General features: G+C 34.1%; 1 protein-coding gene across 2 annotated transcripts in view; it reads right to left on the reverse strand.

Moving 5' to 3' along the window:
- Positions 1-22088, reverse strand: part of WWOX (WW domain containing oxidoreductase) — a gene marked incomplete at its 5' end in the record, with an annotated part of 506937 nt that overhangs the window by 396483 nt on the left and 88366 nt on the right. For both annotated transcript variants that reach the window (XM_084294419.1, XM_084294420.1), the window contains one exon: positions 3437-3525. In XM_084294419.1, the coding sequence (XP_084150545.1) occupies positions 3437-3525 (89 nt within the window). The remainder of the gene's footprint in view (positions 1-3436; positions 3526-22088) is intronic.

A 22088-nucleotide genomic window follows, 5' to 3' on the forward strand; every position in this document is an offset into this window, starting at 1 on the left:
CCAAACCCTAGCACCATGTTCACAAGGAAGGTGAAAGTCATCCATTGCTCGCAGAAATTCCCACTGGGGAATGTTTCTCCAGACAACAAGCCAGGGATACTAGAAGAATGCCAGAAATCACAGTAAAAATCACAGAAATTACAGCATTGCATTTCAAAACTACAAGAGAGCCTAAAATTAGTCAGTACTACCATACCATAATGAATTGGCTTTCAATATAGAATTTGTTCTGTGAACTCTTTGGCCCTATCTTTTATCAGGTAAGACTAACATTTCATATATTAGTCACATCATGTTCAAGTTGTGCTCCAGTCCTGTAATGAACTAAGAGGTAGATCAGCAATATTGTTTTATTCTGTCAGAAGACTTTGGGAGGTTCAACTGCAATTGAATACTTACCTTATTCTGCCCACAGCATCTTTTTAACTGAGAGAGAAAGAAAAACTGGAGAGCATCATTCTCTTGTTAAGGTAAACTTATATTCTGCTGTGGTCATGAAACTATAGGATCTAGGATCATCTGTAAAAAGCCTTCTATCCCAAAACTTAATTTGAGCCTATGTAAAAAAAAAAGTCTCAAAAAGTAACAGCTGTATCAACTCAAGAGTGTAGATAACAGAAATAAAACAACAACTATTTTTTTCTGTGTGGATAAAGGATTTTCTAGAGTATATTTATAGGAATATAGCATAATTTACCAGTGTTTATATACTCTGAGCCCGATTTTTATCCATGGACAAGGCTGCAACACCTAACAAATCCAAAAAGGAATAAAAGGTTCCTATCAAATATCTACAAGGCATAAAAACTTGAAGATGAATCATCTGATTTTTACTTTTAAATAAGAATGTCTTCTTAGCTCTTGAGTTCTACTCCAATTTGTATTTAATGTTTGCTTCCAGAGTAACTCTTTCCTCCTGTTTATTATTTACGTTTTTCTTAGAGCTCCCTCTGTTGCATCATTTATTTTCTCTACACAACCAGCCCCTGTTAAAATCCTGCTGAACAAAGGCTGAAATTTCTTCATTCTTCAGGTAGTTTCCAGAATCTCTCAGATTCTCAAACACATTGAAGAATGTGTTTTTTTCATGATTTACTATCTTAGCAATTTTTTCCTCTTCCACCATGAAACCCTTCCCCAGCTACAATAGGTTTTCATCCTTCAAGTGGATGAAATTTAGGAATACTTCTGAAGTAGTTCCATTTTAGCTTTCTCATTCAGGAGAAGATCAGTGAAACACAGTCCTTTAAGACTGTCTTCCAATAGCTATCAGCTAGGGAAGAACCTGCTCCCAAGTTGTGATACAGTTATGAGAATATCCATTTATGTGCTGACAAGATGTAGTATCCAGGCCACAAGTGTTTCAGATGAGCAGAATCTCAAAAGACAAGCAAATCTACTCTCTGTTTTATAAAGTTTCATCTATTGGGTCAGACGGCACCAACACCAATAGTTTCTGTAGAATAATAAAGTGTCTTAGAAAGCAATGCTAGAATAGAGAAATTAAGCAGACAAGAAAACTGGCTGCTCCCAGAGGTTTAAGATGTTCACCACTGAATAGTAAAGGCCTCTTCACCGTGTATTTGGAGAAATAAAAGTGCACGTGTTTATTGAAAAGCATGTGTGTTCATATACAATTTCTCCTTCACACTTAACAAATTACTGTAGTTTTGCACAAGAAACCGAGATCTATAAAACTCAGAACTCAAGTGATAGCTTTGTTCACAAATATATATATATATATATATTATTTGCTTTTTTCCTGCTTTATTGTTAAAGAATTTGTAAGAGATGTAAGAAATCTTTATACTCATCCCTATCTCATGCGTTCATTAATAAGAATTATGGCTACTATGTATGAACTGTAAACATAAGACAGTGTGTCCTCTCATACAGGTACATGAAAGCAGAGGTACCAAAGCCTTATGAAAGTTAAGCTACCAGCTTATGGACTTGCCAAAGCACAAAAAAACAAGATTCAGCCTGTCATTGAAGCCTGCAAGATTTCTTTCAATTGTTCAAAAAGCTACTGATGCAAAGGAATCACTGATCTGACAAAAGCCTCTGGACACGACCGCAAAACAAACAAACAGAGACAAAAGTAGTTAGTGCACATTAGGGCTGGAAAACACATAGGACTGGCATTGCAGTAATAAGATGCTATTGCTATGTAATTGCTTTTCTGACCATATCCAGACATAGTTAAATCACAAAAAATCAGAGCCAGAAAAATCTAGTAGGTCTTCCAGTCCATTCTCCTGCCAGTGCAGATGATTGTAAGGTAACTCTTCTGTATCTGCATCAGATAAAAGACCTACAGCCACAGGCAGTGTGTGGGGTCTGGTTTCCATCCAGACTCAGAGTTTAAACAAAATATAGCTGGAAATTCGTTTTTGTCAAAACCCCACAAGTTTCACAGACCCTAGATGCAGACCTTAGATTTTCCTATAATGCTTAGAGTAGTTCTGCCAGACACACACTTCTAAGCACAGATGCAAGACAGAAATGTCTAAAGGCCAGACAGAGACTGTTTTCTATTACTAAATTTTTTCAAAATAAAATGAGAGTGAAACATCAGTAAAATCTGTCCATCACTGGCAATACAGCTAAACAGTGGTAAAACAATATATGCTAACAGAAGTAAAACAGAAGTTCACTTCTAAGGATTTATAACATGCATACCAAATGGACTACATAGGATGACCATTTGATATGATTGGCAACACACAAATCAAGAGCTACATTTGAAAAAAGGGTAGTTTTCACTGTACCATATCCTGTTTTTAAATAAATGTAGCATATTAAAAGCATGAAGGAATTAAATTAATTTTCTTTCTAATCTTTCTGTTCTAAATTAGAACAATTACTGTTCTTACGTTATGAAACTGAGTTGGTATCAAAGCATAATACTGAAAGAATTTCTCTTTCTACTTCAAGAAAATTTGAATATATGAAGATGCTGTATGGTAAGAAAACTTTGTTACAAAGGATTTTGGCAATAAAGAATCTTGTGTTAGAATTCAGTTTTGACAATTCTTTGAATCTGAAAGACAGGTAAGTACTAAAATGTCATCTGTCTATCCAAGTGAGATTTAGCTTTGGCAGTATTTAAAGAGTGAAAAAAAAAAATCATATATATATGCAAAACATAGCAAAACTGATAAAAGTGACCTAAGCTGTTTTTTTACAGTTCATCTTTGGCCCTACTCAATAACCATAGGTTATTGAGCCCCCGTTTAAGCTTAAGCTGGGGCTACACATTGAATAGTCAGAGAAGTGTAATTACTATAATTTTTTTAAGATGAAAACAAATAGTCTCATTCATCTACTGTAGTTTCTGATCAGACCAGCTATGGCGAATGCTGCCAATTTTGCTCAGCTCATAAATACATTGAAAATACAAGAAATTATTAAATATAATCTTCTGAGTACTTACACATTCTTGGATTTGAATGCTTCAGCAAACTGCTGCACACTGTGAAGAGAAGCAAGGTCTAAGGTCATTGCTTCTACCTTGGCTTTATGCTGAAAGAAGAAAAAATAAAATAAATAAATAAAAGATAAATAACAGCTTGTTTAGTTCACAGTATCATATATACATGTTATGAAACGTCTGATTCTCTTGTTCAACGCCAAAGTGAATACAAATCATCAAAAAGAATTGATGAGCACAATATTCAGTGCCAAAAATAGCATTTTATTGTTGTGGTTCTGCTAAAAATATACACCACATAGTGCATAGCTTTAAATAATACAATAAATTGACACAAGGTAGTTTTGAGGTTAATATGGTATCATTTTCCTTCCATTTAGCTGGTGAAACTCCTGTGTAAGTTATGAAATAAAATGTACAGTAAGCATTATTCTTAATGCAAGCATTTTTAAAATATTATGCCAACAGAAAAATATTCAGTAAATATTCAATAAAAACCAGCTAAATTCAAACTCGTACATATTAACCCAAAACAATCTGTTGTTCACAGCAGGTAATAAAAAAGACACCATAAAATAAGTGCAGAAATCAACCTGTAAGCCTACATAGTTTTTCATACAGTAAGAGTTTACCAAGGTAGAAGATTTTCTAAAGATATTGTTTATGATCTTAAAGCCAACTTTTCATCTAGAAGATGGCGCAATGCCACAATAGGCGCAAATGCCACAAAATGACAGGTTAACCTCAAGATGCTCATCTCAGGCACCAGCCAAACAGCACTTTTTCATATTTTCTACTTCAAGATCCCTGCCCACGTACCTTTTGAAATGCTTACACTCCAAACCTGAGAAAAAAAAATGAACCAATGGACCTCTGCTCTTCCAAGTCACAATTTTGAAATTGCTTTCACTTGATTCGGTTATGTGAATGCATCATGTCTCCGCACTGCAATGCCCAGCAGCCTTTCGTTCTTCCGCAAACACTACTTTAAGACATCCATTGAAAAATGCAACGATGTACATGTGCATTTGTGCTTGCCTTCACTTTTAGGATCAGTGCTGCTCTGCATCTCACAAACTCTGGCACCTACAGGAAGCCGGCAAGAGCCCTGTAAATCCCCCCCAAACCTAGACATGCCAACCTTCAGTCCAATCTGCTTCTCACTCAGGAGAAAAGAAATTAGAGGGATGTTTCCTGCTATTCCAACTTGCTACCTATAACTGTGCATACGTATATACATACATGTATATATGGCTACATATAACTATACATCGTCATTTAGACTGGTTATTAGCACTGCTAGAAGAAAGAAGAAAAAGATGAGCAGATACTGTGGTGCTATGTAGCCAAAGGCAGCACTTGAGTGGCAATAGTAGATTTAGCAGCATGGTGCAATGAGATCTACGGTGATTAAGAAGTAATACAATGGGCATTTTTGGAGGAACAGAAAAGAGGTATGTGTATCAGCACAAGAGGTAGCCAAGAATAGCACTCCCATTATCTCCAAGTTTAAGCAATTCATCCAATCTCTGTTTCATTGCATCTGGTGCTTTTCTCACTGCATTTTTTTGTTATTTATTTCACTAGCACCCATTCTGCTTGCTACAGTTACCTTGCAGGTTGGGTTTAAATAGAATGTCAGTCAAATTCCTTTTGTCCCAGTCCAGCCAGACTTAATACAGCCAAAATTTTGACAGCTTCAGTTCCCATCAGGAAGTATCAATTGATGGAATCTGAAAATGTTAAACACAACATCCTTATGAAGAGTCTTTTCACCCTCACAAGACACACATCATTCAAGTCCTGGGATTCATTTTGCCCCACTGGGTAAATGTTTTCTTCTGTTTGAAGGTCAGAGACTTGAGAAAGTCGATGCTGCCTTGAGTTACGCAATAGAGCTGCATAACAACTCTTCAGATCAAAGCTGCTTACTTCATAGAGAAGTAGTGTGCATAGCTGGGTTTCTGCTTTCCTCAGATGAAACATTTTCCTGCTTCTCCCGAGGGGAAAAGGACAAGAACGCTATAAATACAGGGGCATAAGGGGGATCAAAAAAATAAAAATAATTGTCAAGTAGTTCAGCAGACTATACCACAAGCTGTTGGTTACTGTCTTCTTGGGGACACAGATTCAAGTCCACATGGTATTGCTTAGGTAATGCTTTTGCTCTTGGTGTCAGATTTTAGGCTTCTGCTACCGATTCCAAGAATGCAAAAGAAGTCTTAGCAATTCAAGTTCAAAAAAATAAATAAATAAAAATAAAAGAGTATGATTACTCCAAAACACTTTCAGAAATAGAAATTAAAAAGACTAAAATTGCCCTAGATTTGTGGATAAATGTATTGAAGATATAATGATCAAAAATTTCAAAATCAAAAATTGCTGAAAGTGATAAGTGGTTAACTGTTAGATAGTAAATGCAAATTATAATTGTTGTCTTTTTTGGTATAAGTTCCAAAAATGAAATGAGACCATCTTTTCAATTCATGCTCCATTTTCTTCAGCCAGTAAGATAGTTTATTTCAAACAATTTAACACTACTCCCCCTTTTTTATCCTTTTAGTTTTGACACATACACAGTTGCAGAAAAAGATAAAAGAAAATATTTGTTAAGGAATTCAAGAAACCACTGACAATGATCTGAGGAAAATTAAAAAGGGAGGGCACAAAGAGCGATAGTTTTAGTAATTTTTTCTATTGAAGAGGTAGCAGAAGCAAATGACAAAATATTTTTTTCAATATTCTTCTTGCTTTTGCTTTTTTAAAAAGGCTGACACCAACAGCTTCATATGTGCACAAGGTGTGCTCCACACAGGAGACACACACTTGCTCTGTTTTCCTAATAGAAGAACCTGGAGTATGCCACATCCAAAGCACTCACAGGAGAACGTGCCACCCAAGTTTATGAAGGCATGCAAAAAGCCAAGCTGAGTATTTTCTCGAAACAGTAACTGGGGAAGGAACTGTGGGCTTTGGCAAGCTCCCCAACTTTTCTGTTTCAAACGCTTCCTGGCAAACTGAGATTCAAGCACTTCTCACTCCACAGAGACCATCAGTTCCTTCTGTAGCTTGAGAACGTCAAATGCTAAGCCTTTAGCACCAATCTATTTTCACTCCAAATTTTTCCTCTCTCTTACTTCTGTTGCAATTAAAAAATAAAAATAAAGAAATTTAAAAAGCAACATACTTGCAAGCTACATTTTTAATAATGTAAGAATAATTCTAATCAGTGACAAATATGAATATTTTGTTTGTTTTTAAAAGTAGCTCAGTATTACCTTTGTTACAATGTGTTCCCTCTATGTGTCAGAAGCACATATGCACATATTGCGGTATTTAAAAAAAAAAAAAAAAAATTAAATTAAAAAAAAAGAAAACACACAACGTTTATTATTTATTTTTTTTCTCAAAGGCATGATAACTGTAACCCAGTCAGAACCAATTGCTGATAGTATACTGCAAATCCTGATCTAACATGTCATAATTTTATTATGTTGATGTCTCTCACCATTTCACTTCATATACTTTTGGTACTGAATTATGCCTCATTTTATGTTAAGAAATCTTAAATGGGACTTGTCACTTTCCCAAATACAAAAGACGATCAAGCTTAAAACTGACTTCATGATATTCAACACACAAAGGCAGAATACTCCAGATTTTTTGTATTAAGTTGATTAAAGATATTAATGCTCCCTCTACTACTTTATTTTCAATTACATTATTGAAGGTGAAACTAAATAACAGAACAGGTGTACAAGAATTGAGAGAGCTCACTTCTAAATCACAGCAGCATACCCATATGGTGCCTATCACGAGCCAGTGCAAAACAAGCTGGCACCCTGGCTGCAGAGCCCCCAGGACAACCATCCCAGCCACAGCCAGAACAACTTTCTCAACCCGACTCGGACCAACTTCGCAAACTGGCAGAAAGGAGAATGCACACAAGAGGGTAGAGCTTTCGCGGTCTGCTGAGCCTGGTGAAAACAATGACAACTGGAACCAACTGAAACAGAGCGGTTTGGAGGGGGAGTATTTGCATTTCATGAAGCCCAAAGAGCAGTTGGAGGCTAACAATGTCTAGGCACCAACATCCTGTCTTTGAAGAAAGAGCCGAAGGCGTATCATTCTCTAGCTCCTAACAAGTTCTCTTCTAACAACAGAATTGCATTGTGAAAAATGCAAAGAAAAAAAAAATAAATTATCTTGTATTTGATGGTTTTATGCCCGGTTCTAACCATTTTATCAATATTTTCAGATAAGTTTTGTTGCTCTCAACAGAAATAACACCAGCAAAAAGTCTGTTTAGGTTTGTATGCAAGATGCTCCCTATTGAAGTAAAAATATTAAAAATGCTTAAGTGCAATTGGTTATATTTTGCACTCATGCTAGAAAAATGCTTATTGAGGCAGAAACTAACAAGAAAGTGAAAACATCCAGAAAGCAAGCAATTTCACTATATGCAATGTATTCACTTTACAGCTTAAAAACTGTTTAAAAATGAACACTGCATGGTAGAGTAGTTTGGCAGTAAACATGATTGTGCATTTGTGTCTTGGTATTGAAGAAGGAGCCCTTTTTCATAGTGAATTTTTCATTCAAATGTAAGTGATGATTTACGTTAAATATAGGTAAAGCACAGCTACATTTTCCTGAAGGATTGCAAGGAAGTGAAGAGCAGTACAATAAGTTGAGGCATAAAAGCTTTCTCTGTCATAATATTTATTATAATGGCATATAAAATAGCTGAAATAAATAATAGATGACTAAAAGTAAATTCATATGATAAAGAATCTTTCAGCAGACACCATTACTTCTGACTGCTCCAGTTTCATAGAGAGTTGAAGAGTCTTAATAAATATGCTGTAGTCCCTGTATCTCATGTAAGTACAAGTCATTTTGTGAGGGGCTACTTAAAATGTAACATAGTGGACACTAGATAATTTACTGCCTAATTTTACTCTCAGAAGGTATCATGTATATATCTGGCATTTAAAAGCCCTTAACTCAAAACTGAATACACAGCACAACAACTAAAATATCTGACTTTGAAGGACTGAAAACATAATAAATTGGATAAAATTAAAAAGTTTGCTTTGATTAAAAAAGAATCTTGATGACATGGTATGCAAATAATTATTTTATGCAGTGTGAGAAACAGAAAATCTTCAGAAAAAAAAAAAAAAGAGTTTGGTATCAAAACTGATGAAAAGACTGTGGATTTATCTTAAAATAGGTAAAATGAACAAATATCCAAAACTCAGCATATGACAAGCAATGCCCAAATAAAACCATATTTCCATGCTGAGGACGAAGTAGAAGACGTTTTAGAAGCATGTCTGACAATTTGACACACAGCTTATGACAGTCAATAGCCAGTACCATGCACTATTTATGGAGGTACATAATAGGGAAAAAGGCTTTCACTCGGGATTAGGACTGTAAATATTATTGTCCCTAATGTATTCAACATTTGGTACTTCATGCAAAACTGTATTTATGTAATGCCAGCTTCATACTGTTGTGGGCTTTGAATGTTATACATTTACTTCTCATGGAACTGAGTGGGACAAGTGAATCTTAACTGCCTCAAAAGTAACGAAATGCACATACTAGATGCTTTAATAATACATTCTTATGCTACATTTGAGATACCTTAAAGTCCATTAGAAGAGATCATGGTTGAACAGTTTTACAGTAATTTTTCTAGTTTTTCTTTACCCCCATATATCAGAATTTTCTATATATTACTTTCAAATTTTCACTAACTTTATGCAAGAGAAGAGGTACACATGATAAAAAATTACCTAAATATTATTTTATTACCAATACATGTGATCTACAAAGAAATAACTGGGATTGATTGTGATTCTTCATTACAATCAGAGATTAAAAGGATTTTGTTTCTTTCTTTGGAAAGAAAACGTAATGCTTGTTTTCACTATTTCCCAACGTGTTTGTTTTACCTATATTTTAGTTATAATTTACTGGTTCAAATTATTCTAGTACTCATCTTGCTCAGTCCTGTTGAATATGTTTTCATGCTGCAAATTAACTTTCTCAAAATAATGATCTTATAAAGCCTGGTTGTTCCTGTTTAAGTAACAAGATCTTCATGTCCTCCACAAAAATGCAATTCCAGCAGTAGTTGCCTTCATCCAACTCAATGAATAGCATGTCTCTGGAGACCAAATGGGTCAAAATCAGTCTACACATTGTTCGGATTACTGATCATCCTCGGACCTACATTTTACCACAAAGAATAGCTCATTATGATTATTTTCCTTTTCTCCACCCCTTCTGCAGTACATATATGGATGTTTGGCAGAGAAATATTTTTGTTTTTACCATCTTCTGCAACTTAAAGCAGTAGGAGGCCTCTTCAGAAAAATCTGAAGCCACCAAGCTGAAGTGTGATTGTATTACAAATGCATGCCTTAAAGCTGAAACTGTAGCTCCCTACAAATGATGGTCTAAAACAAACTTCTGAATTGGAGATTTAAATATTAAGCTCAATGTGATTATAAAAGCAACAAAGAAGTCTGGATCTTCAACTGGGAAAAAAATAAAAACTAAGAAAACAAATGAGCAAATTTAAATTCTGAAGACAAGAGACATGAAAGAATAATAAAGAAGACCTGATAAGGAGTTTCAGTTTTTGAGAATGCCTTACACCAACCCAGCACTTGGCCTTCCCATTTAAACAAAGCACTATTCACAGTAATATTTTTCCTTCTGCCAAATACTTAATTTACTTATAATGTAAAACCTATGTTATAAATACTACTATGTGAAGTCTCTAGGTACAGTTTGTATATTTGAGTTGGACATGGAAGTGCTTTCTTAGTTATGCAATCAGTCATTTTAAATCCCCAATATTTCTGAACTGTGTATCTATTTCTATGTAAATGTCTACTTATAAAAGGAAATACAAAATACACTTATCTATTTCTTTGTGGCCACTCAATTTTTATCAGGTGTTAATATATTTTCTTTTCTTCAGCAATAAATACCAGTACTATGAGCAATATTATGTTATTTCACAATCTGTACATTAGCTAACTCTTAGATCAATATCTCTGCAAATTTGGCCTTTTATATCTTCTGAAGACAAATATAAAAAAAAAAAAAAAAAAAGGAAAACATCTGCATTTCCTTTTGAAATTAGTATCTTCAGAGAAATAAACTACACCACAACAATCCTAAGTCATACTTAAAGAGAGTAAGGAAAGTCAGTTTCCAAGGAACGTTTTTAAAATTATTTATTCCTTAGCCATACAGAAGAAAAAAAGATACTCAGAAATTACTAGACTATAATTTCGGAATACTTCAATTTACAGGCTCCAAATGTCCCTGATTTTTCTTGGATACACATGGTTTCATTGCACGCAGTACACATCTGCTTCAATAACAAGAAATTACATGCATTTAAAAAAATATCTACCATAGGTTTTGGCAGTAGGAATTTGTCTAGCTCTTAATGTACATGAATTGCTGGTATTTCCTTGGAAGCCTACTTTTAGCTGATTTTTTTTTTTTTTCTTTCTCTGGATGTAGATCGTTTCGTTCCATCTCCAAACCTCATTCCTGTAAAGCTCATTTGAATTTATCTTGGGGAATCTCAAATAATCTTGGCAATATATTACATGTGTATGGTTTACTATTCTAATAAACATATCTTCTTGTTTACAGAATAATAGAGGGAGCCTGGGAACATGTAACAGGATCTGGACTGTGGAGAGCCTCCTATTCAAATGCTTTCAATTCTTTTCATTCTGAAAGATTTGAAGTGATAGCAGAACACATTGTCAAAGCAGCAACAAGGCAAACAGCATTGAGATAATTTACAAAGTACACACTTCTAAAAACTTGCTCAGTATGAAGTCTTAAGATTAAATAAACCAATGGGTTGCTGAGAAATATGCAATAGAGGTGGAAATGGATTTTTTGGAAATGACAGAAGTTGGAGAAAGAACGAGTATTTCTAAACAGATTGCAGCAGTAACACCACTGTTGCAATACTGTATTATTGTTGTTAATCATCCACAACATTAAAGATACATTATCTTATATATACTGCTACACATAAGCTGACATATAAAACTCACAGCACAATTTCACATCAATACTTTGCACATACAGAAAATGTTAGCATCCTTCCTACAGATGCCAGGCAAGACGAGAAAAGCATGATGGTCAAAAGGGCAACAATGTTTAAGTAAATACAAAATGAACCCTTTTCCCCTGTTCTCTCATGATCCATAATCATAAGCTATGTTGTTGCCTGAAAGTGCAGACATGCACTGTGCAGTGCATTAATCCTTCAAACACTAACAGATGCTGGCAGGGATTTAGGCTGGAATGTATTTACAAAGTGACAAATTATGTTCCATATTATACAGAGAGAGAAAGAGCACCCACAAATAGGCTGATAAATGTCAGCTGCAGTCACGACAAACGGTTTATTTTTATTATACTGTAACCACAAATGTTTTTTGCAGGGAGGCCCTAAGATTTATTTGTTGCAGGAAAAAACAAGATTATATATGACACAAAGTAATAACTGTGAGATCACTGATGTTCTGGGCAGCTTGCCCTCCTGGAAGCTATGTTCAGATTGAAAAATGTTGCTTAAAAATGGTATGTTATATGACACAAAATAAATAGTTCATAAATCTGTATTGAAACAACAATAACTAATAATTAAAGACAGGCTTAGGACATGGCTTATACAAGTTAAAAGGAAAGCTTAGTATTTCCTGTAGTGGAATGCTGAAAACGAAGTAACAATATTAAAATAAATCTGATGAAATTGTTTCAGATTAAAAACAAAGTGCTATAATTGCTAGATGGATGCAATATATATTTTAAATGTGCTCTATGCACATTTAGTTCAGCACAATTAATTGGCAGAATAGTGACGTCTGCAGGTTTAAAAATGCATTGCAGCTATTATGAAGTACATCAATGAGGCTTGCCAATAGATTTAAGGTACAATTTCCACACATACACACTCTCCTAATATTGGGAAAACACAAATATGCGTGTTTTTAAAAGACATTACTTCTTTAATCATGAATAACTTCAGGATGCTTCAACATAAGTAGAAATTAATACATTAGACAAACAAGGAAATGAAACAAAATTAGTAACTATCTTCTTAAGACATTTTAATTGACAGTTCACGGCTTATAAACTCCTAGCTCTAAACAATATAATGTATTTATTGTGGATAAAAATAAGTAATCTATTTTACAGGACAGTATCCTCAAAGAAGTAAATGTATATACAAGTTCTTTCTTTTGCTTCCACAACTGTTCCCATCCCCTACCTAAGAGATACATACAAAATGATACCATTTCAGGTCACATTGCTATGCATGTAATTTTAGAAAGTGAAATAAAAGGATGGAATCACATTAGTAAAGATTTCTTGTGGAAATAAGGGTTGGCAAGATCAGGTTTTTAATATACACTCAATACAGAAAATATAGTCTTTGATGAAATAATATTAAGTCTTTCTGCATGTACAAGAAAATATCAGGCATATTTGAACAGTACTAGAATATGGAAACCTGGCATCATGCTACCTGAGTTCTGATGACAAAAATAGGATATTTTTCTATACTTTCTTCTTAAGGAAATAAAATATTATGTGACAAAGAAAACAAGAACAAAATAAATACAAAGACTGGAATTAAATTTCTGTGGATACGTGGCCCGTTTAATAGTCGTTTTGTTCTATTTGTCATCAACAATGTAGATATAAAACCAAACACATCATTTAAAACCTAATGTAATTCCAGGGATGCCTAAAAATCCCTGATCAAAGTCCAGACCATGTATTTTACAGATGCAAAAAGCTGATTGTGTTCAGACACAGACTGAAGGGGTCATAAGGCCATGTCACATTGTCCTAATAATTAAGAATGTTAAAAACAGCTTTAGCATAAATGTGGTTGAAGTCCAAAATAAACTGCCTCATTTTTAAGTACTGTCATCCTAAAAATCTGAGGTTTTCTTTTATCAAACATATGTGATTTCTTTGGATAAAGTTTTGATCTATAGATAACAAAAGGACTCCAGAAAAACTATCATGCAGCAGTGGGACTGTCAATGCTCACCTACTTACTTACTATTATACTTACTTTTCTTATAGAATTTCCTAAAGAAAAATTGCCAGTGAATAATGTAGTTACACGGATGGAGACTATACATGTACCTTAGTATTATATTCTTACAATCTGTACATACAAAACAAGGAAGTGCTGCTACTACAGCAAGTGAAGCAGCAAGAAAAGCATAATAAAAAAACTAATTGTAACTTTAAAAATCTGCCTGAATAGCATGCAAGATTGATATAAAATGATTGATATAAATGGACATAAAATATGTTTTATGTTTTAGAGGGTGGGGGAAACAAGGGAAAAAACAAACAAACAAACAAAAAACCTCCCTTTCCTTCTTTCCCTTTCAGAAAAGAAGCCTGAAACACAAAGAACTGAACATGAAGAGAAGCAGCACAGTAAGTCTGTGAGTAACACTCTACTGGACAGAAAGACTTTTAGATCCTTTCTGCAGTTCTGCAGCCACAAGGGCTAATGACACTCCTAAATGTAGTAATTCAATTATTAAATTAATTTTAATTTAACAAATATTTTAATTCAACAGATATTGTCACATAGCTAAATAATTGGCATATATTTTACCTTAATTTTATAAATGCCTTAATTTTTTAAATGCCTTTTTAGCTAATAGCTTAGGCTTTTTCCAAATTTTAAGGTAAATACTGGCTGTACGTACCTGAACACCTGAAAAAATAGCAGTAACTGTATATCTTACCCATATGCCACATGCAAAAACGTAAAACATATTAAAAAAAATCAAAAAGAAAATTTCTAAGCAGATGTTTATAAACAGAAGGTAATGGATAAAAACCCAAACACAATGCTGCATTATGTTACATGATTCACTGATGAACCCATTGGAACTACAGCAAAAAGCCCTTCTGGAAAACTTCCAGAAATTAAAAGGTGCAAACAAGCTGCCTAATACCCTTGCGTAGACTGAATTCTTATGAAGAAAATAAAGTTTATTGTCTGGAAACAGAGAAAGCATGAGGAAAGCACTAAAGCAATGGAGGTGAACAATTAGACAGATGTTCACTTAAGGAAATAAAGAGAACAGAAGAAGCCATCACTGAGGAATTTTACGAGAATACTGACAACTCTGCACCTCATCAAGGGCACTGGTAAAGTTAAAGCCACTGAAGCCATTTCTACTCAACTCCGCGATAACTGCTGACCTTGCAAAAGTCTGCATTTAGCAAATGTGGCTTAGGAAAATAGCATTATACTTTTTATTTTACTCTTTTTCCAAAACACCATTTATGTACTGTACTGTATATTTCAAGAAAGTAAACTGTATTTCCTTGTATATTACATATACTCACAATTTTTCCTAACTATGTCTGTGCATCAGGAAAATCTACATAAAAAAAAATCATCATCATATTTGTCATTTCAATAAAATTGAATACTGTTAATTATACCTGATCTTCATATACGAATGGCTGGAATGGCTTTTGCTTAATACAATTATATATTACTGTAGTTGGAAGTTTGCATAGAGTACTATATATTGCAATATGATTATGGTTTAAAACATACAACTTTGACATTTAACAACCAAAACAAAAATGGTGGAAAACCAATATTTTGTTGATAAACTATCCTATAGAGCAATTATACATATATATACACACACACACACACACACGCATAGATGTAGGCAAAAGGAAGAAAAGGAATTTTTCCTTAACAATAATAAGAGGATTTTTTGAGAAGGATAGAAGTCTTTTCTGTGCTTGTGCAGGATGAGGTACTAATGTAATTTGTTCCATAAACATATTTCTATTGTTTAAAATATAATTTCAAGAGTATGCTTTGTGATAATACTTCCATTGTGGTTTTTCAGGAAAAAAAAAAAAAAAAAAAAAAAAAAAAGTATATATACCCTCCAAATCTCAAGTGCACTACCAGTTTCTTTTTCTTTTATCTACTCATGTATTTTTAAAAATGACTCTCAAAGTAATCTGAAACTGTAGCTCAGTATCACTAACATGATTTTCATCATTTTCCTGTTTACTGTGGACTACTTCCTATTACATTCATAAATTGTTTCTGAACTGCAAATATAAATATAATACATATCACCTTAGCCATGTAGTACAGGGAACACTAGTATCAGAAGTGAACTATTCAGTTATCCAATTGCCAGAGTTTCCACCAACTTTAAAAAACAGACTAGTCTAACTTGTATCGTTAGCATAACCTATTTCAGTATCAGGTTGTAGAGACAGGGAGGAAGTACTAATTAATAGCTATGTAATAATCTATATATTACTCATACACAAAAGAAAAAAAAATAATCCTATGGTACCGATTTTTAACAGCATGTTTTTTAAAAACACCTGACTTTCTTGAGCATCAACCACTTACAAAAAGGGATAGCTCTTTTATTCGAAACATTTTTGTGCCATTTGCAATTTAATCGGTAGTTTACCCAGGTTTGCAAGGGTCACCCTGCTTATTTCCTACACACTAAAGTTTCAAAGTTCCCAGTAACTCCAGAGAAATGAACAAGAAAATTTCATCATTCACATTTTAAATAATATAAAAGATGTGGAATGTGATTGATTTCACACTAGAGAGAATTGAAATTACAGTTATGGGATAGGGTTTTTTATGTACTGTAAGGTCAAGTAATAGTAAATAATTAATGAATTGTGAAACAAATTTTCTATAAGACAACACATAAATTATATTCAATAAGATCAAAAAGTGTAGTTACACCAAAAATCCATACAATATATCACAAAATGAAGAAAATGCATGATCCTGAGCAATAAAGAGGTTTTTGCCATTATATTGGAATTACTGTTACTCTCTGATGGAATATAAATAACATATTTCCATACATAACCATATTTTTCAAAGGTTTTAAATGTCAAAACCTATAACAAAAAGAAAAGAGAGGATTTTCGGATTTGTTTTGCTGTCGTTTTTTATACTAAGATTTCCTCACATCTCCAGCAGTAAAGGTGCATCTCATGCATCTGAGAGCAGGATGATCAATTAGATCAAGGCCTAGAGAAAACCACAGGGCTCTTTCTCCAGTCTTACTACTGACTTGGGCTTCAGCCAGTCTAAGGATTGCTTATCCATATTACTTTACTAGCCTAAATGTTATGTTCTGTGATGCTGAGGCTGTATCTTAAAATTCATAATACGTGTTGCACAATACAATATTGGAATGATCTTGCTTAGACCTTCTTGGGCCATTGACATACAATAACGTGAATTCAAGTCAGGAGGACAAAAAGGAAACCCCCAAACCACCAAAAGTTACCCAATATATTTTTTTGAGTTAATATTTAAAATTAGTTGAATTTGGTGCTTTCTGGATTAGTAGATGGAAAAGCTGTTCTTCAACTGCATGAAATTAATGTTCTGACTTGCATGATATAAAGAATTATCTTCTTTATAATAAAATACATATTCTTGCTTAGAGAAGAAATTATTCCAGCTTTCAGATTAAACTGTAGCAACATATTACATATAGAGAAGGACAAAGGGGAGAGGAAAAATAACCAGCTTTTCAGGAATGGTTTTCTCACTTATCATGGCTGCTTTTCAGTCATTTCAAATTGTTCCTGGGGATAATGAATGAGAAAAAAATACACATAGCAAAATTCCTGACAAAATTTTGTATCAAAGGCAGGCAATTTATCATACCAGTTTCAAAAATAGTCCAGATTAACATCCTTAAAATAAATACACGTAGGATGATGGGTCTCTGGCACCAACTGTTTCATGCTATAGATCTGCTTGTTTTGAGTCATGCTACTTGCAGTTAATGACATAGCTAGTGAACAGTACATACAGTCAAAATATAGTTTTGAGATAACTTACAAACACCATATTTTGCATAGTTATAAATTTAAGTCAATAACCTGTAACAGATACATACATAAACAGCTTGAATACAGTCCTGCCAAAATACACCAAGTTCCATTTAGACATAAGTACTGATCCATTGCCCTGAATCCCAGCGCAATTCTGTGGTTTCTCCTACCAGACCGAAGAAGAAGAAAACATGCAATCACAAATGAGAGGCTTGTAATATTTTTTTTTAATCTTCTGATTGTATAAACTCATTCATCTTGCAACTTTTGAAGACGTGCACAAATAAACAAACTTGCCAAGAAAATCTAGAACAGCTTCCAATCCTTTACTGTAAAAGAAATGTAAACTTCCAAAAAAAGCTAAAAAAAAAAAAAAAATATAGTAGTTTCCTTTTCAAAGGTGCTTATATTAATAGCATCTAAAATAAAGCAATTATCAAAAAACATCAATTACAAAGACTCAGTGAAATTACAAAGAAAAATTAAGTCACTGGAAATTAAAAACGAAAGTTAATTGTCAGTGAAGCTAGTTTTATACTTTTATAACTATGATCTTATAATGTAATGTGACATTAGAAGCAGACAGAGCTACGCATTTTTTTCACAGGAAAACCATGGTTCCTATGCAGTGCTCCACCGGCTATGCTAAGTAGTTTACAAAATCTTGTTGTCCCTATATTATTTCAGGTAAAAGTTTCATAACCATCATGTACTGTCAAAAAGTTGCCAGACCTGACAGTGATACACAATGGCAGTGAAGTTTGGAGTTAGATTATCATGTACTGTAGCTCAAAAAGCCCATGGCTACTGCCAATTTCTAACTACCTGACTGACAAATTTAAGTGAAAATAGGCCTTTTCTCCCTTCCCATGGAACCATTCAGCACAGTTTTCGAGAGTCTTTTTTCTTTTACTTTATTCTGTCTTCTCTAATCTAGCCGGCAAATTTGATCAGTTCAAGAACACAGTGAATTGCATGAGGTACAACATAGCACTTCCAGGCATGACTCACTAATTCTCTTAGGCCCTTCTGAAAAAGATGTGCCAACATAAGGCACAGAAGGTTTACATTTATAAGACTTTGATTAAGTAGGCAAATTTAGGAGGACAGAGACAAGTTAAAGGAAAGAAGCTCCAAAAGTATTGAATTTTGTTAAGAAAAAGACAAAACTGGCATTCCTGTAATCAACTAAATGCATGGATTATTTAGTAAGTGAAATTATCCAGCAATGAAAAAAAAAAAGAAAAACATCAATGAAGTAGATGAGGCAATAAGCAAATGTAAGCCAACCATTTAGATGCCTTTTAGCACTTGCAAGCATTTGGTTTCAATTCAGTTTTAAAACACCTCATGCTATGGCATTGGAGCTCTCCAAAATAAAATAAAATAAAATAAAATAAAATCACTCTAAACAGATAAGACAGAAAAACTGAGGCATTTCTCAAAAGTGCATAAAAAGCTGCGTGAGAATTTTTCTAGAGGTGCTAAGTTTTAACTTTCTTGCCTTATTCCTAAAGAACATGATGGCTATACACTTAAAAATAAAGTTCTACTGAGTACCTGCCAGCACTGTAAAGGTACACGGTACAATTACAGGTCTGGTTCCTAATTTCCTTAGTTCAATCCAGCACATTAGCAAATTCAAGCAAGTACCTACTTGCATTTTTAAAGATAAGCAGATAGACATATCTGACCCCTGTACACTTTTTAAAGGTTTATTAGTGTGCTCGGCTCCCATTGTAACTGACAGGAACAAAAGTGTATTGAAAACTTCATCTTTCCTTTAAAAAAAAAAAAAAAAAAATTGTTGCAGTTAAGAAGTTAAATCAGTTGCTGTAAATAAGTAGATACTTTTAAGATCTAAAATCCAACCAGAAATGTCGTATTGTCATGAGGAGCAGAAGGATGACAGCCAAAGGCGGGAATTGAATCACTTTTAGCAGATCATTTTTCTGTTTCAGTTTGCTGACCTTTGTTTCCAAGCCACTTGATGCTGTTTCAAAAGGTACTATAAAATGCCAAACCCCGCACTGACCAGAGCACATGAAACTGCTCAAACTTGGGCTCCAACACTACAAATGTTAATTCATCATCCTGTCAAATTAATGACATTCATTCATAAATACCATCCAATCTCCTCCACACCTGGCTGAGTCTTCTGTTCAGCCTAGTGAAACAAACTAATTACACAATTTCTCCTCCTGTCCTTTGGACTGTGTAACTCACTGTGTTTGAAAAGTGCAATGATATAGAACTAAAAACTGGGCAAACACCCTTAAACTTGACAGAAGACCAGACAGGCCAGAGAACCCAGGAACATTAGTTGCTGTAGTCAGTTGATCAGATGCCAAGCCCAGCTCTCCGAACACCATGTGTTAAGACTGTTCCACCAAGCCTTTTAGCTACCTTGCCCATGCAAAATTCATTTAAATGTTCAAGGCTGCTGATTTAAGTACGAGTGTTTATCCTGTATCCATGGCCCTCACCGAAAGTACAGCCTCAAACTACAATAGGTACTTGTACGCACTCAACTTGGGCAAGTGAAAAGATGGACACAAGAAATAGGGTTTCCTTTCCAACCTCCCCTTTGATAAGCTAGTACAGCTGTAGACTTTCATTCATATTGTATAAAACAGAAAGCAAAGCCCTCAACCTCCCTGATTCCAAACATAATCCTTCAGCTCTTACTTGGGTATCTTAGGTAAAGGAGTAGGGAGAAGGTTCCCTCAAATGCCCAGAACATTCTGCCCAGAACATTCACCCCTATAAAACGGAGGGCGCTAAATCAAATACTCTTAAGCATGAAAAAAGAGACAAACAGAGACCTCCTGTGAACCATTATGATTAAAAACAACCACATTATCTCCTGGCAAAATTTCATGAGCATCTCCATCCACTACGTAATACCTAAGAGCATTCACCAAGTAAAGCTCAGATAAACAAAGCACATGCATCTCAGAAAGGTTTACATATTCATCAATATTAGGATTAAATCAATTATAAAGATGGCCAAAACCAAACATGTAAGTTACCGTGGAAGTTTCTTTGCAAAAAATTGTGCTTAAGAATTTTAGGTTCCTCCAGAGTTTAAGGAAAGATGTTGAGGATTTACATTTTGAAATCAAGTGCTTAGTCAAGCAGTAACCCAGAATTTACATACCAAAATACTTTGAACAGAACTAGTCCCATATAGTAAGCCCAAGCTCTTTCTGCAGCATTTCTTCACAAGCACATGAATTCCGTTGAAACTTACTGATATGCATGGCAACCTGCCATGTATTGTCAGCTGCAGAAACTGGCACCTCTTTCTAGACTGACAGCAAGCCTGACCTGTTAGGTCCATGTTTTAGATGGTACTCAAATACTCTTTTTTTCCTATAGCGTTGAATTTTATTTGCTTACAAACCTTTAAAGGACACGTGTTTGTATGTTATCACCTCCTTGTTGTGTCCTGGTAGAAATGGACAGTGGCATTCATGCAGTGACCCATCTGCAGCCAAGCCATTCTTTAAGCAGTAATACTGAACAGATTCCTGAATTTTAAAGCATCTAAGGGTGAGAACAAGAGCCAACTCACAAAATAATTTCTCAAGGTTACATGGCAGATCTGAGAAAGAATCTAACCAGAATCATCCAAGCCTCAAAATAATGTTAAAATCCTCATGGCATCAGCTTTCATGAATGTCCCTCTTAATAAGGTGTAGAAAAAAAAAAAAAAAGAAAAAGAAAAGAAAAGAAAATTTAGAGCTGACCTTTAAAAAATATTCTTGTTATGCTTTTCAACCACTGTGGTGATAAGGAGGAAATGTTTTTCTGAATGAGTACACTGTACCTTTAATGGTTCATTTGTAGTTCAGACTAAAATCTGAACTATTTGTTGTTCATTGTTGTTATATTCTGTTCCAAGGTTCATAATTTGAAAATTGACTTTGGGGACTTTTTGCTTGGTCTATTAAAATGATTCATGTTGCATTCAACATAAATTGTGCGTACACAGAGGAGGTTTAGCACACGTATTCACAGTATAATAACTAAAGTGAATTTTGTACAAGCTGCAGTTTGTGGCATGGATGCAGTATCATTTGTCTTAATTTTTCTTCAGCATTACATTAGGCTAGTGCATTTACATTTTCAGGTATGGCTAAACACTTTAAAACTTTCTTTTTACAGCATGAGTAAAGAGAGAATCAAATCTACATGTTTATATGATGTAACAAAGTAATGCCTTTTTACTGTCTAAAGTACACATGGATTTACTTTCCATTTACCTTCTTGCACAAAGGCAACTGCAAAGTGCATGAAATATTTACTGCCTATGAATCATGTAGTGTTCCTATTAAAAAGATGATAATGTTCTGTTTTACCTTTCAAAAACATATGGTAACAGTCATGGAGTCTAAGTGGTTTTGTCACTCAAAACTACCATTGTAATATCTAGTGAGGTATGAGAGTATCTAGAGTTTCATGAAACTTTAGGGAAATTTAACATTACTTAAGCTATGACTTCAGATACTATGCTCAGAAATACTTATTTTGCAAAATTTAAGTGGATTTGCCAAAGGAACATGAATCACAATAAATACATCGGAAAAAAAAAAAAAGACGAAACTAAGACTAATCTAATTGTCACTCTGTCTTCAATGAGTCTCAGATAAAGCTTATCTGATGTATGTATTCTAAAAAATAATTT

The sequence above is a fragment of the Netta rufina genome, assembly GCF_964035555.1.
Source record: "Netta rufina genome assembly, chromosome: 13".
NCBI lineage: Eukaryota > Metazoa > Chordata > Aves > Anseriformes > Anatidae > Netta > Netta rufina.